Source organism: Talpa europaea, assembly GCF_964194135.1.
Source record: "Talpa europaea genome assembly, chromosome: 10".
In the NCBI taxonomy this organism is placed as follows: Eukaryota; Metazoa; Chordata; class Mammalia; order Eulipotyphla; family Talpidae; genus Talpa; species Talpa europaea.
The window spans coordinates 36,009,281-36,025,277 of record NC_140077.1 but is presented as its reverse complement, the minus strand read 5'-3'; the positions used below and the strand labels follow the sequence as shown (position 1 = coordinate 36,025,277).

Below are 15,997 nucleotides of genomic sequence, written 5' to 3'. Positions count from 1 at the left end.
GGCTCAGAAGTCTTGGGCCAGTGTTGACACTGGTTTTAACTGGACCATGACCCAGGTACAGACTCACCCCTCAAAGAGGAACTGCCCTTGGGAGACATTGGAAATCAGCTTCCCAAAACTTTCACCTGTATTTTGGGGTATCCCAGTCTGTACCAAATCCTCCTCTGGAACCTATGAGAAATCCCATGAAAAGCAAAGCTCTAGACATCTCTATCTTACCCTTAATATTGAAAAAGAATTAACAGATTACCCTCCTGTGGTTCCTGTGTTCTACCACCTAGGCCACAGGCAATGACTGACTTAATTATACTTTCACTGCTGCCTTCCTCAGAGCTTGGGGTTCCATCGGCAGCTTCAGGATGTAGGCGGAGCTGGCCTAGGATTCTGCACTTTTGATAAGTAATTTAAGATTTTAAAAACATTTAGACTATTTAAAAATCATTCCACAGAAGAAGAGGAGAAAAAGGAGGAAAAAAAAAATCAAAGAAATAATGCTTGACTTTGGAAAGAGCTCAAATTCCCAAAAATAGATGACTGGATCAAGAAGATGTGGTACAGGGCCTCCCCGGTGGCGCAGTGGTTGAGGGCTGGGTTGCGAAGCTGCCTGCAGCCTCTGCAGCGCCGGTTCGATCTCTGGCTGCTCCTTGGCCACCGGAGGAGGGTCCCACATGGTGCGCAGACCTCTCCTGCTGCGCGCTGTTCCCCTCAGCAGTGTGCATCGGTCCTTCTGCCTGCTCTGCTTCCCGCTCTGGCTCTGGTGAATTCTCTCACCCTCCCGCGCTTCTGACTGTACCCAGTGCTTGTATAAATAAATGAATAATACATAAATAAATAAATAAATCTTTAAAAAAAAAAAAAGAAGAAGATGTGGTACATATACACAATGGAAAATTACTCAGCAGTCAAAAAAGATAACTCATGCAATTTGCAGCAACAAGGATGGAGCTGGAAGGGATCAAGCTCAGAGAAATAAGCCAGAAAGAAAAAGAAAAATACCGGATGGTCTCACTCATAGCAGGAATCTAGAAAACCTAAATAAGGGACCAGGAAAAAGAATAACTATAAGAAAGAAAAAATCAAAATCAACAAGCAACTATAAACCAGAGATACACTATGTGGGGGTGGGGGTGGGGAAAGGAGGGATTGGGGTCAAAATAAGGGGGGGGGTGCAATTGTATGGGGAATATAAAAATGAAAAAAACTATGCTAAAAAAAGTATTTGCTAAATAAATAAAAAGTAAATGAAAAGAAAAAGAAATAATGCTTGAAAACTTCCTAAATATGAAGAACATCTTTAATCAATACATCCAAGCAACTCAACAGATGCCAAGTAGGATAAACATGAAGACATTCACAAATGAACATATCATAGTTTAACTGCTGAAAGCCAAAAGAAGAGAAAATCTTAAAAGCAGCAGGAGAAAAATGACACATCATTTACAATGAATTTCTAATAATATTAACAACTGGTTTCTCATCAGAAATGGTAAGAGGCCAAAAGGCTGTGCGATAACATATTTAATGTGTTTAAAGTGTGTATGTGTAGGGAGGGAGAGGTAGGGGGGACTATTAGTCAAGAATTCTATACCCAGCAAAGCTATCTTTAAAAAAATGCAAGTGCAATAATGACATTCCTAGAGAAACAAAAACTGAGAGAATTCATTGGTAGCAGACCAACATTTAATGAAATACTAAAGGAAGCTCTTCAGATAGAAAGCAAATGATCCCAGATAGCAATTCAAATACATATGAAAAAAATAAGGAACACTGGTAAGGTGATTATATAATTGTAAAAGATAGTATAAATGTATATTTCTTTTCTTTTCTTCTATTAGCTAATTTAATAAGCAATTATGTAAAATTATATCTATGTAATTATAGTATTTGTCCTATAAGATAAAGAAATGTAACATATGTGCCAAGAATAGATGAAAGAATGCAGATGGGACAAATCTGACTTGGGCTAAGGAAATGACCTTTGGTGTTAATTTGAACCCACAGGGATAAATGAAGAGAACCAGAAATATGGAGGCTTATATAACAAAAACTGTGGGTATATAACTGTTCTCTGTAATTTTTTCAGCTTAGGACATAAGAAATTAAATAAAATAAAAATTATAACAAGTATTGCTGAATTTGTAATATATGTGTGTAGTATGTTTAACAAAAATGTCACAAAAATGGGAAAAGAGAATAAAAATATATGAGCTTTTTCTATCTCTCATTGGAGTTAAATTAGTATAAACCAGAAACAGATTGTAGTAAGTTAAGAATCTGTACAAAATAAGCATAAGTGACTGCTAAGGAAATAGCTACAGGAAACAGATAAACAGCTAAAAACAAATACAGTGAAAAAGTCATTAAATTAAATGTTACATTAGAAAATATCACTTAATACAAAATGAAGCAGTATAGGTAGATCAGGGAAACAAAAAAAGTGAGTATTTTACAAAACAAAGAGTAAAATAGCAGACCTAAATCTGACTATAACAAGAATAGAATGTATGAAAACAGCATTAATAACAGCATTATCAGGGAGGTGAATAGAGTAAAGAACCAACAAAAGGGCAGGGGTTATCACACTGGATAAAAAATAAACCAAGATCCAAATGTATGTTATCTAGAGGAGACACAGTTTAGATTCAAAGGTATAAATTGATTGAAAATAAAAGAATAAAATAAGATCTGTCAGGTAAACAGCAGCCATAAAAAAGAGGGTTGTACAAACATCAAATAAAATAAAGGTTAAAACATAAAACATTAGAGATAAAGGGGCATTTTATAGTAATAAAAGTATCAACATATCAGAAAAATACAATTGTACACATAGGAACATCTAATAACAGAGCACCAAAATACATGTATCAGAAACTGAAAGAATTAAAGAAAAACAGACAATTCAACAATAACAGTTGGAAATTCAACACCTGAAGAATTAGGCAGAATATTAACGAGAAGACAGAAGACACAAACATTATAAATCAACTGGACATCTATACAGAGAGTTATGGAATACTCTACCCAATTGCAGCAGACACATTCTTCTCAAGTACACATGAAACATTCTCCTGATAGCCCAAAAGTTGGGCATGAAATAAATCACAAGAAATTCAGAAGCACTGAAATAATATTAACTAGGTTCTCCAACTACAATGGATGATACTAAAAAATCATTTTAAATAAGATGTTTGAAAACCCCCAAGTATGTGAATAGAACCAATGGATTAAAAAAAAAAAAAGATCAGAAAGGAAATCAGAAAATACCCAGTAATAAATAAAAATGAAAATCCAACATATCAAAACATATGGAATGCAACTCAAAGGAAAATTTACAGCTGTAAACATCTACATTAAAAAAGGGAGGTATAGGGGCCTCCCTGGTGGCGCAGGGGTTAAAGACAGCGCTATCAACCTATTGACATCACTGCAGCAAGAGTTTGATCCCCATCCCCGGCCAGGGAGCTAACCCACGTGGCACAGCAGACCTCTCCTGTCTCAATGGCTGCTCCCCTCTGCAGTGTATTTCAGTACATCTGCCTGTTTTGCTCCCTACTCTCTCTGGTGAATGAATCCTCTCACCCTCCTGCACCTCTGGCTTACATCCCAGTTCTTGTATGCATAAATAATAAATCTTTAAAAAAATAAAAAAGGAAACTGTAAAATCAATAACCTAATCTTCTACCTGAAGAAGCTGGAAAAGATGAGCAAATCAAACTTAAAGCTAGCTAAAGGAAATAATAAAGGTTAGAATGAAGAATTTAAAGCAAGAACTCAGATAGAGAGTTGTACACCCATGTTCATAGCAGCATTATTCATAATAGCCAAAAGATGAAACGATTTAGTTGTCATTGATGGATAAAAGAATAAAGAAAGTGTGGTATATATAATGAATTTTAGCATTAAAAAGAGGAAGACAATTTCTGACACATACAGCAATATGGATGAAGTGTAAGGACATTACGCTATGTGAAATAAACCAGTTACAAAAAGGACAAATGCTATATGATTCCATTTATATGAGGTACCTAGCATAGTGAAATTCATAGAGATGGCAAGTAGAATGGTGGTTTGCCAGGACATGGGGGAGGCAGAGAGAGGGAGCTATTGCTTAATGGGAGAGTTGCAGTTTTGCAAGATAAAAGTTCCGTGGATGGATGATGGTATGGTTACACAACAAAGTGGACATATTTAATAAACACAGAACTGTGTACTTAAAGAGGGTTAAAATGGTAACTTTTAGGTTATGTGTATTTTACCACAATTTTAAAAAAGATTAGAGGACATTAATGAAATAGAGACTAGAAAAACATCATAGGAAATAAACCAAACCAGAAGAAAGCTCAACAAAATTGGCTAACTTTTAGATAGACTCACCAAGAAAAAAAGACTGAAATTAGGAGAATCAGAAATGAAAGAGAAAACATTATTACCAATTTTATAGAAATAAAAGGGATTACTAGAGAATATTCTGAATAACCATATACCAATAAATTAGATAACTTAGATGAAACAGAAAATTTAGAAACACACAAAATACAGAAACTGACTCAAGAAAAAATAAAAGAGCTAAATAGACCTGTAATGAGTAAAGAGACTGAATAAGTAATAAAAAAACTACCTGCAAAAGAAAGTACGGATGGCTTTCCATCTGAATTCTATCAAATATTTAAAGAAAAATTAATATTTATTTTTTACAAACTCACCCAGAAAATAGAGCAGAATGAACACTTCCCAAATTATGTGAACTGATAAATGCTACTACATGCATGAACCTTGAAAACACACTAAGCAAAAGAGTTTAGTCACAAAAGACCATGTATTACATTGATATGAGTCCATTTATATAAAATGTCCAGAACAGACAGATCTATAGGGACAGAAAGTAGATTAGGGGTTGCGAGGGGATGGAGGATCAGGAAGGAAGAGCTAGAGTATGAGGTTTCTTTCTGGGATGATGAATATGTTTTACGATTGATGATAGTGAGGATTGCATAGCTTTGTGAATATACTAAAAATCATTTCTTTGTACATTTTAAATGTGTGAATTACATGAGATGTTAATTATATCTCCTTAAAGCTATTACCAAAACAAGCATTCCACTTTTGCATATTATATATAAATATGGTGAGCTCTCACATAATATTTCATTTGAAACAAAAGTTTCCATGACTTGTAAAAGTCTTGTCAACCTATTCCTTCATTCCGGCAGACTTGTACTGAGCACCTGCTGTGGGCAGAATCTTGGGCTGGTGTGGGAGTCAGACAGGGAGGGGTACAGAATTGATAGTCCAGCACCTGCCCCTGGAGCTTACAGTCAATTGTAAAATGGAGTTATAACTCCTATTTTTGCTAAAGTTAAAAGCCTGCACAAGATAAATGAACTTTTGTGTAATCCACATAAAGGAAGAACCAGGGTTAGCACTGCGTTGGAAAGTGAGAGACACTGAGGTCAGGGACCTTCTGCCCCCACATTTAAAAGAGCTCTGGTCCATTTGGAGAGAGGGCAGTATGCGCACATGCGACACACACACACCCCTTCACCACCCTCACCTCTGGCTCACCATCCACTGGCCTTTGGATACTGTCATGCTATATGCTGGGGGGGGGGCGCGGGGGGCACTGTCACACTTCTCCCATCAATCTGTCAGCTCCACACAAGTCCTGCTGGTCTCAAAAGTTTTCCTAGGCTGCCAGCCTAGCATAAGCACACTTCCTGGGAACCCCAAGAGCTCCTCTTGGTGTCTGAGTATCTCCTGCCTGGCCAGGGTAAAAATTCCAACTCTTTCACCGACCAACTCCATGATCCTCTGTGAATTCTTGACTCACATGCAGCATCTTATAAAATAAAACTAACAAGGGCACTTAACACAACAGGTAGCTGTGAGCATTGACAGAAATAATGCTTGCCGTACACTTAACACACCCTTGTCTCCTTAAGTAGGGAAGTCCTGCTCTGTCCACTTCATAAGCTTAGGCAGGAGATGGTAGAGGCAAGTTTTGTCATGTTGAGCATGACATTGCTCAGTGCCCCTACATTGGGGGCTTAGCTGGGGAGGGCACAGGATTGCTGACTGGGGTGGAGGGCTACGGACACAGCCTTGAGGACCAAGTGGATCCTTGGTGGCCTATTAGTCCCTCATCCTGTCCGGAGAACCCCTCAAGTAGAAGCCTCACCCTCTGCTGAGATCCCCTCATACCAAGGACCCCTTGAGGGGTACATAGAGCCCCTTGAAGTGTGGATCTGGAGGACAGCCACCAGGGGGTCAGCTCCCACTATTTAGGTTCCAGCTGGCCTCTCCTGACCAGGGGTGGGGGAGGCAGAGAGCACTGGTGTCCATGAATCCCTGAGGAATATGAGGAAAGTGTAGGTTCTGGGTGGGCCCAAGATTCTGTACTTCCGATGAGCCCCCAGGCAATGTTGATGCAGCTGTGCCATGAGAAGTACCTAACGCATGGCATGGCCATTTCTGAGAAGAGCAATGAGGCAACAGTGCATCTCAGCCTCCCATTGGCTCTACAGGGACCTGGCCCCACCCAACCACGCCCTCAATTCCAACATCTGGAGAGTAAGACAGCATGGATTTTCTGAGTTTCCAAGATTCCATTTCCATTACATATGTAAAGTAAAAGAAGTGCCACATTATAAAAACATTGGAAAATAGGAATAATAGGGAAAAAATCACTGATAATCTCATACTGTGTTTAAAGCAACAGTTAACCTCACTCCCCAGGATTCCCAAGCCAAGTCTGTCTGAGAGTCAGGGGTCACCCGTGAGTGGGGTCTGTGCCAGCAGCCCAACTTTGTCACAGTGAAGCACGGGATGAGAGACAGGGTTGCTCTCCAGGCCCCTGTCCCACCCCAAAAGATGCCGAGTCCCAAAGTGCCCAAGATCTCTTCACCCAGACCTCTCTTGGGGGCAGGACCCCCCTCCCTTGCTCTCTCACCACAGCCGGCTCAGAAGGATGTACTGTTGCAGAGCGGACAGAGGTGAGACTGGGGGAGGGGGGCACACATCTGGATTCCTGGCCCAGAGCCCACATTCCTTCCATGTAAGTGTGAGAAGATGGGGTCTCCAGAGAGCTGTGAGGAGGCTGCTGGCTCCCGTCCTGCTCCACTGTAATAGCACTCACCCTGGCTGTGAGACTGCGGGGGACTTGAAGGCACAGAACCTCATTTTGGGGTCCTCCACCCAAACTGACTAACCAGTCCTAGCCCAAGCTGGGCCTCTGTCCCATCTACACCAGCCAGTCTTGGCTCAGAAACACCAGAGGGAAGGAAAAGGTGGAAAGCAGAGGGCAATGGGCCACATGCTTGTCCCTAGGGGACCCTGCCATCTGCTTTATTCTCAGAGGTCAGCCCACAGGTCAGCAGGGAGCCCATGAGCCCCACCTGGGCCAGGCTGTCTTACCTGGGGGCAGTCCTTGATGTAGTGTCCTTTGTTGAAGCACAGGTGGCACAGGTAGTTGGGCGGGGGCCGCTTGCTGGGCTTGCGGGTCTCGGAGGTGAGGGTCAGGTCAGAGAAGTGCTCAGTGAGGGAGCTGAGGCCATCCGCGATATTGTTGAGGGAGCCATAGGGCGAGGCACTCTTGTACACGCTGCTGCTCAGTGCCTGTGGGGGACAGAGGCTGTGAGGGACCCCAAGCCCGGGTATACGCACTTTTGCAGCCATGACCTTGGTGGAGTTTCCACACACCAGAGATGAATTCAAAAGGACCCTTCAGCTGCCACAGGCCCTGGCCTTCTGGAGCAGAGTACAAACCCTAATTCTACTTCTGCATCTTCGGACAAGTCAGCTAGCCACCCTGGCCCTGTCTGGAAAACAGGAAGAACAACAGGATTTCTAGAACGTTAGAGTCAAGAATGTGAAGCACTTTCTCTCCTCCAGCACTTAGGAAACAATCAGTGACAGTGATCTTTGCTTTCTTACATGCTGCCTAGACGTAAGGTACAGTAAGCAGGAGGCAAGGTATCGGGTTAGGGTGCTGCTACTTACTGGAGGAATGACTTTAGGCAAGTCACTTCTCTCTGAGCTGACTCAGTTTCCCCATCTGGTAAGGAAGAGGAATATTAGCATGCAGCATTGTACAGAAATGAAGACTGAAGTTCAGCACTTTGCCTAATCTCCTGTGGCATGAGGCCTGTGTAGTCTGTCCAGGGAGCCCTCAACCAGGCCTTGACCAGCTCTCTGGGAGCCCAGGGAGGAAGTGGCCCACCTCTCCTACCTCTCCCACCTCCATTTGACAGGAACCAGATGTCTCGCCTGGCTTCAAAGCAGACATGGCCCAGGACCGCTCCTGGTGGATACAGCCTCTATTTATAGGAGTCACAGGCTCCGAGCAGCCAGGCACATAGGAATTTAGTGAGGTGGGGCCTGCAGTGAAGCTGGCAAGAAATAGCCATGGGCCCCTCTCCTGAGGTAAGCCAAGACTGGAAAGCAGCAGCATCCCGAGAGGATCAATGACAAGTCTAGACATGGAGCAGTGGAATCCCCTGGGCTCCAGCTCAGGTGCCCACCAACAGCAGATGTGGACTACAGATTTGTCTCTAACAGAGAGACATGGCTTCATTCTTGGGAGTCCTTAGGTTAGTGGGGGAAGAGCCCCTGGGAAGAAGTTGCCTCCAGCTCCCTGATAAAGATGGGACAGACAGCAGTCTAGGGTGAGAACAACCCTTTCTGCTGAGTCCCCTCAGTGTGGGAAGGGGAGGGAGGTGAGCTGAGAACTGGCGTCAAGAGATCAGGTGCACATCTTCCCAGGACAGAGCCCACCCATGCACACATCCTACTAGTTCCACCTCTAGGGGTCTGCCTGTCCCCTCCCAGAGAACACAGCCCTCATCATCTGAGTGCCACCAGCTCCCCGACACCCTGCTGTGTGAGTCTGGGTCAGCCCTTTCCCTCTGGGATCAGGAAGGAGAGACGCAGATAACCATATCCAGGGCAGCCCAGGCCTGACATACAGGCAGCCTAGAGTAACTGGGCACAGAACTCAGAGGCCCCTCCCAGCCGCCTCTACTGTCCCGCTGCCCAGTGCTAGTGCTACCATCCAGCCCAGGATGGAGGAAGAGATCACCCAAGTCTGCAGTCAAACTGAGGGTGACTCCAGCTTTAAGATGGCCCAAGACAGAGGCAGAGGGACCCCCCCCCCCATCTCTGGAGGTGTGGGAATCGATGATGGACACATTTTAGGTGTATGGGGAGGATGGAAATGAGATTAGAAAACAGTAACGTACACTGAGCACTTACTATGTCCAGGTACTGAAACTTGACCCGTATCAAGCAGCTGATGCTCAGAGCCTTGAAGACATCAGCCCCATCTTACAGATGAGACGAGTATGTCCAAACTTGTATTGAATGACCTGGGGTACTTTTAACAAATACACTTTTCTGGCCCCCACCTCAGGCCTCCCAAATTAGCCACCTGGGCCTGAGGGGCAGACCCTGTATTGTTTTATTGTGGTAAAATATACATAATATAAAACCTGTTATAATTTTTAAGTGTACAAATCAGTGGCATTAAGTACATCCACAGTCTGTGCAATCATCATCGCTGCCTCCAGAAGCTTTTCATCTTCGCAAACTGAAACTGTCCCCATGAAACACTAAATGCCTCTTTCCCACCTCCCCCCCCAGACAAATCTACATGCTTAAAGCTCTCCCAGGCAGCCGAAGCACAACCCAGCCTAGCCCCACCTGGCCCTGGGAGCACCTGAGCCTTCCAACCACTCAGGTAGCTCTTCTGCTTGACTCCCTACCCAAATTGGCCTGAGGGAGGGCAGCAGCATCCCAGCCTCCCAGAGCAAAGTTCATCCAAACAAGAAATCTGAAGCTCCAAATGGTGTGACTCACCCCATGGCTGGGAAATGCAATTTCACAAATAACAGCCCTCTTTCCCCCCTTTCTTTCTTTTCTTTTTTTCTCTCTTTCCTTTTTTTCCTGGATAAGATTTAAGCAAGTCCACAGGAATCAGGACTATTTTGGCAGCAAACTGTCAAGAGGAAGGGGAAGTTTGGTGGGTGCCAGAAAGTGCACTAATTACACCGTGAAAAACCTCTCCCCCGTCTTGTGGCCACGCTCCCCTGCCCATGGGCAGCCCCATGGTATCCCTGGGTAGCCAGAGGCCTCTGAGCAGCTGCTCTCTCCCTGGCAGCTCAACACCCCATCCACAACCAAACCAGGGTCATAGTTTTACCCCTGGCACACGCAGATCCAGGTCAGAGGAGGGAGGCCAGTGCTCCCTTCTTTCCTGTCTCTCCCACCTCCAGCGTAGTCCAGCCTGTCCTCCACGGTTGTGGACTCAAGAGGATACCTCCTCAGAGCCGAAAGGACAGAGAGCGGTCAGCTGACCCAACCTCATGCTCGCTTTACAGGGGAGCAAACTGAGGACCAGAGAGGCCCAGCATCACAGACCGGGCACACAGCAGGCTGAAGAGCCAGGAGTCCTGCTTGCGGGTGGGTGGGGCAGGAGCTGCTTGTTCTGTGAAGTTCGAAGGAGCTTAGGCCATGGAGGTGAAAGGTGAGCCCAGTTTCACAGCCTATGGAGACTGGATAGGGTGGAGGCCAGGACGCGCAGTTTCTCCCTCTGCCTGTGGAGCGGGCCTGACTTCTTGGGTTTCCCACGTGTTAAATGTCAAGTGGAGAGGAAAAGGAGGGCAAGCTTTCCTGCAATCTTGCTTTCTTCAGGTCAAAGCACCCAAGCCTTGAAAACACAACCCCCAAAGCCCAGCACGCAGAGGGCACTTCATCAACAGGAGCTCCATCTGTCCAAGTCCCACCATCTGCAGCTGGAGATGGCTGGACAGTCAGCCCCTAACTCTGCAACACCCAAGCCTCTCCCCCCAGGATCCCTCCAGCAACTGCTTTTCCCCTTCTAGTTCTGCACTGGGCATCCACTCCATTATGCTCTCTCTGTGTCCATCTAACCCTCCTCAGGGTCTTGCTCCTGATCTGGTTCTGACTCCAGGGGTGTGGCCTTGAACGCACCCCTTCTTCTTACTTAGGCCAGGGTCTCCAAAGGCAGTATGAAAAGCACAGATTCAGGTGCCCTCAACGTCCCACAGACCACAGAGGCCCTGGCCTCCTCCAGAGGGATCTAGTCCTGTCTCTCAATGCTGCAGGCTTGGGTGGGGACCCCTGTGACTCCCTTTCTCTTGTCTGAGGGGGGCTCTGGAGTCTCTGTCCATCTCTTTGCAGGCGACAACTGTGCATCTCTCCACAGGCTGTAGGTCCCGAAGGCAAAGATTCTGCACCCTGGGTCATCTGCTCCTGCTCCTTTATGCCATGGCTGTCTTGGTGCAGGGAAGGATCTGGGAGTCGCCCGTCCACCATGGACAAATGAGCTAAGGGATGTCTTAACGCCTTGAAGGACTTAGGTTGGGATGTCTGAGTTCCTGTGGAATAAGTTGGAAGGTGTCCTTACCCCGAATTAAGTTGCTCTGGGCCCTGGTTATATGTTAGGTAGAAGCTCTGGGCCATCGGGGTCCATATCACCAGCATGGAAGAAGCATTGACGGAGGAAGGTCCAGCATGGACCATCCCCCCTGGGTCAGTGATCCCAGCAGCTAGCAGGAAGCATTAGGGAGCAGAGTGTGAGACATGTGCCTAAGGGACTTCAACATTCTAGCTTGGCTATTGGGGACAGTTAAGAGGGAAGACACTAAAATGCATTCTCATCCCAGTTGTGCCATGAATTTGACTGGATCCTTTCCTTTCTTAGTTCTCTTAGTACCTGGCAAGAACACTATTAGGATGGGCATTATTGGCCACATTTTATAGAGATAGAAACTGAGGCTCAGAGAGCCTGAGAAACTTGCCCAAGGTGGGCAGCAGCTGAGGGGAGATTAACACTCAGACCTGCTGGCCTGTAACATTCCTCTGAGGGACGCAGAGGAAAAGGGCAGATGTGGACCACTCTCCTTGGCAGAGAGGCCCTGAGACTCCATATTGCCAAGTCCTTGACCCTGGCAAGATCAAGCACCTGCTTCTCTGGGCTGCGGTGGTGGTGGTGGTGGGGTGGGCCTGGGGTTGGTGGTTCTGCAGAGGAACTTGGGGTGCAGAAAGAGAGATTCCCAGGCCTGATTCAACCTGTCAAGTTGTTATCCACCTCCCACACCTCCTAAGAGAGTAAGAGGGCAGCCAGGAGTTAGTGTAGATGGACAGAAGCTTCTGAGAGCAGCCTAGAGAAAGAAGAGACAGATACAGAGAAGAGAGGTGGGAAAGCAGGCAGAGATGGGAGCAGCACCCCTGGGAAGGATGCGGCAGTCAGGCAGGCAATGAGAAGGGAAGTGTCCAAGGAAGGCTGGTGGAAGCAAATGCTGAGTCCTGCCCCCCAAGCTCCCTAGGAGGATTCAGATTCTTGTCCCCAGCTCTGTGGGGATTCTTTCATCAGATGAACAACTGCTTTCTTATCCCCAAAAGACATCCTTTGACACCCCTCCCCGCACACACACACAAATGCACGTGTACGCAGGCACACACACATATACACCCAAATCCTCTCTTTGGGACAAGAAACTATTCATCCATGACTCTACCCTTTCTCCAAGGGGCTCTGCACTTCACCACCCCTTGAGGATTTCTGGGAATCCAGTTGCCCCCTCCCAACCAAATATATACACACACATACCCCTATATACACAAAGTGGTGGTGTGCACTGAGTCAGGAAAAGAAGGAGACAACTGGCTATCAGGGAAAGGAGCTGGTCAGTGGGAAAATGGAGTATTGTCTTGATTGAAGGCTTCCCCAACTGTGGTCAAGCCACAGCTCAACTCCTGTTTCCAAGCTGACCTGTGGGCCAGAAGGGTGGCAGAGCTGGCCACAAGAGAGGTGGCAGCCCATCACCCAGGACCCCCAAGGGCACCACTGTCTCCTGGAGGTCCACCCCCCTGGGCATGCCTACACAACTCCCTGCACACAGCCAGTGCTCAGGGAAAGGGTCTAATTAAAATAAGAAGTCCTGGTGGTTTTGGTAGGTGGAGTAAGGAGAGAACCAGAGGATGCAGGTGCACAGTGGCAGCAGGACAAAGCAGAGAAGACCCAGGGGAGACTTCCTCTCCCCACTCTGTCCCTATTGCTCCTTCCCAGGTCACCACTCGCCTGACAGGTGTTCACATGGCATAGCTGTATGTCCTCTGCCCAGCTAGAGCATAGGGTCTCGGGATCAGGCTGCCTCTCACTTCCAGAACATAGTTGTTGAACAAAGAAGAAAGCACAAAACTGAGAATCAGAATTAGAAGCACCCAAATATTGAGCCAGTCTGGGGTACCACTGACCTGCAGCCTCTATAACAAAGATATTGATTTGGGCTTCTCTGTGAGCATGAGGATGCCATCCACATCCTCCTTGAAATCATGTGCAAACATGTGCATCTGTGTGTGCACATATGCTTGTGTTCTGTGCGTTGTGCTGAGGAGAGGAATGCTAGCTGTCCTCCATTTCTCAAAGAGGCCTTTAAGCAAAGATGGTCAGGAGCCCTGAGCACACCTAAGCTTCTGGAATACCTCTAGGAATGAGGTTTCATCAATCCCCAGTCAGCTATTTCCAATTCATCAAGCAACCCATAATCATTTCTTCAGTGCTATAAAAGCAGTGTTATCAAGCAGTGGTACAGGTCTAGGGAAGGCAGATTGAAAGAGAGGATTCAAGTCCTCCATCCACTCATCCATTTAGCAAACATTAACTGAGCACCTAGTATGCCCCAGGCACTGACTAAGCCTCAGAGGCTAGGACTGTGAAGTGGAAAGGGACAGGATGCTCCCCTCAAGAGTGCACAACATGGCCATAGAGACAGACACACGAAGTACATACCTCCCAACAATGGCAAACGTTACGATGCACTTTACCAGACGCAGTACAAGTCATCTGCACAGAACACAGATGCTGGAGGGAGCTGTGCTCCTCAGGTCGGCCAGGTAATCTCAGAGAGGGTGCATCACATAGGCCATAAAGAAGTAAGCTGAGGGCCTCCCCTGGTGGCGCAGCGGTTGAGCGCTGGGCTGCGAAGCTGCCCACAGCCTCTGCAGCACCAGTTCGATCCCCGGCCGCCGGCAAGGGTCCACATGGCGGGCAGACCTCTCCTGCCGCCCGCTGCTCCCCTCAGCAGTGTACTTTGGTCCTTCTGCCTGTTCTGCTCCCTGCTCTGGCTCTGGCTCTGGTGAATTCTCTCACCCTCCTGTGCTTCTAACTGTATCCAGTACTTGTATAAATCAATCAATCAATCAATCTTTAAAAAAAAAAAGAGGAAGAAGAAGTAAGCTGTCGCTTGTATAAGGCAGGGAAGAGCATTTTAGGTAGAAGCCAGAGCAAGGACAAAAGTTTAGAGCAGTGGGACTACTTGGTGCTTTCAGAAACCTCAAGTAGACCAGCATGACGCTGATTCCCTGGTAGCGTCATTCTCTTGAAGAGCTTTAGTCTCCCCATCTGGACAATGGAATACTGCACATTGGCCAGGGGATGAGACAAAAGTACTAGGAAGTGCTCAGTGTCCATCTCCTTTGCCTCTCCCACCAGGCCACCCTTGGATTCACATCCCATGGAGCCCCATGGTGGATTTCTGGGGAGTGGTTAGAGCAGGACACCCCATGGTCAGGATCAATCCCTACCATTCCTCAGAAGGTGTGGGGTCAGGAACAAAATGTCAGGAACAAGATGTCAGAGGCACTGAGCCCTGACAACTCCCCAGGTTACTGCCTGTACTGGGGTCCAGACAATGATCTAGGTGAGAGGCAACCTGGAGGCTAGCAGGATGGACCAGAGAGACAACTATCACTAGAATATGGGAGAGATCTTGATCTGGCTCCGCCAATGACTTGCCAGGTGACCGACCAGGCGTCTGTTTTCTGTAAAATGGGAGCTCTGAGGAAAGAGATGCCAAGAACAGGGCACCCCCACCCCAAAATAAGGAACTGCTAGTTAAGGGCCATCTTCTCTGCAGGCCTCTCCTCTTGGTGCTGACAGCACCTGGCTCTTTGCCGCTGATAATTACTAACTACTAATGCTGCCGCTTTTCTCCCTCCCACCTGACTCAGAAGGTCCCCGAGGTGTGGTCTCCCTCCTGAGTATAGGCTTGCCCAATCAATGTAATTTGATGGAGGGAGGGTCAGGCCACCTCAGCCAACAGGCCCCGAACGACAGTCCTCCTTGCCTGAGTCAGAGCTCGACTTCCTCCCAGGACCCAGGGTTGCTGTCCGCTGGGTCTGTGTGGGGCTGACCACAGAGGCTGCGGGGGATAGGCGTCATTTCCAGAAGTCCTCTCTCAGCCCCAGCGAGGCAAACAGCCCTCCTTGTTCAGATATGTGGCTTCGTCCTGCATATTCACACCTCCAGGGGCCATTTGGCTCATCTCCACCTATAGGTGGCTCATTAAAACCTTCAGAAGATGGTCAAGACCTGGGGACTTTTTAAGGCAGCACATCCAGTCGCTCCTCTAACAGTTCTAATACCCTGTGTGTGCAGAAGGCCCCGGGTGGGGTCTGTCTGTTCAGCCTCATGCACTCTTACTGCTATTTGCAAGTCTCTGATGGATGGTGAAGTGCAGGGCATCTTCAGTGCTGCAGAAGCCAGCGCTAGGATCCTGGGTTAACTGCTCCAGGATGAGCATCCCAAGGGTTGGGATGATCCAGCAAGGGAAAGGTCTGCCTTGATGAAGCCTTCCCTGGGCTTGGAGATGTTTAGAACACTGGCAGATATTGTGTTCGAAACATACTCTGGATTTGGGAAATTGGGGGCTGAAGAAAGGTCGGTGGACTTTTACTGCAGAATTTCTCAGAGCCTTTACTATGCTAAGGGGCATGGTAGGTTGCCAGGGGGAGGACTATATGCTCCACTTTCTAAATATATTCAACCCCAAAGCTTCTTCTAACTTCCACAAAGTATCGCTGCACTATGGGATTGCACCTTTAGCCCACAACTGTCCCTAAGTATCTGACCTGCATTAGAGCAGTCATACCTTCCCTTGAGCAGGTACAAGGACTCCCCAGGAGGGGCTCAGAGCATGCC

General features: G+C 46.9%; 1 protein-coding gene across 1 annotated transcript in view; it reads right to left on the bottom strand.

Annotated features, from left to right (window-relative positions):
- Positions 1–15,997, bottom strand: part of ZCCHC24 (zinc finger CCHC-type containing 24) — a gene marked incomplete at both ends in the record, with an annotated part of 52,944 nt that overhangs the window by 33,495 nt on the left and 3,452 nt on the right. Inside the window, one exon of the mRNA XM_084246277.1 lies at positions 7,411–7,611. Coding sequence (XP_084102403.1) covers positions 7,411–7,611 — 201 coding nt within the window. The remainder of the gene's footprint in view (positions 1–7,410; positions 7,612–15,997) is intronic.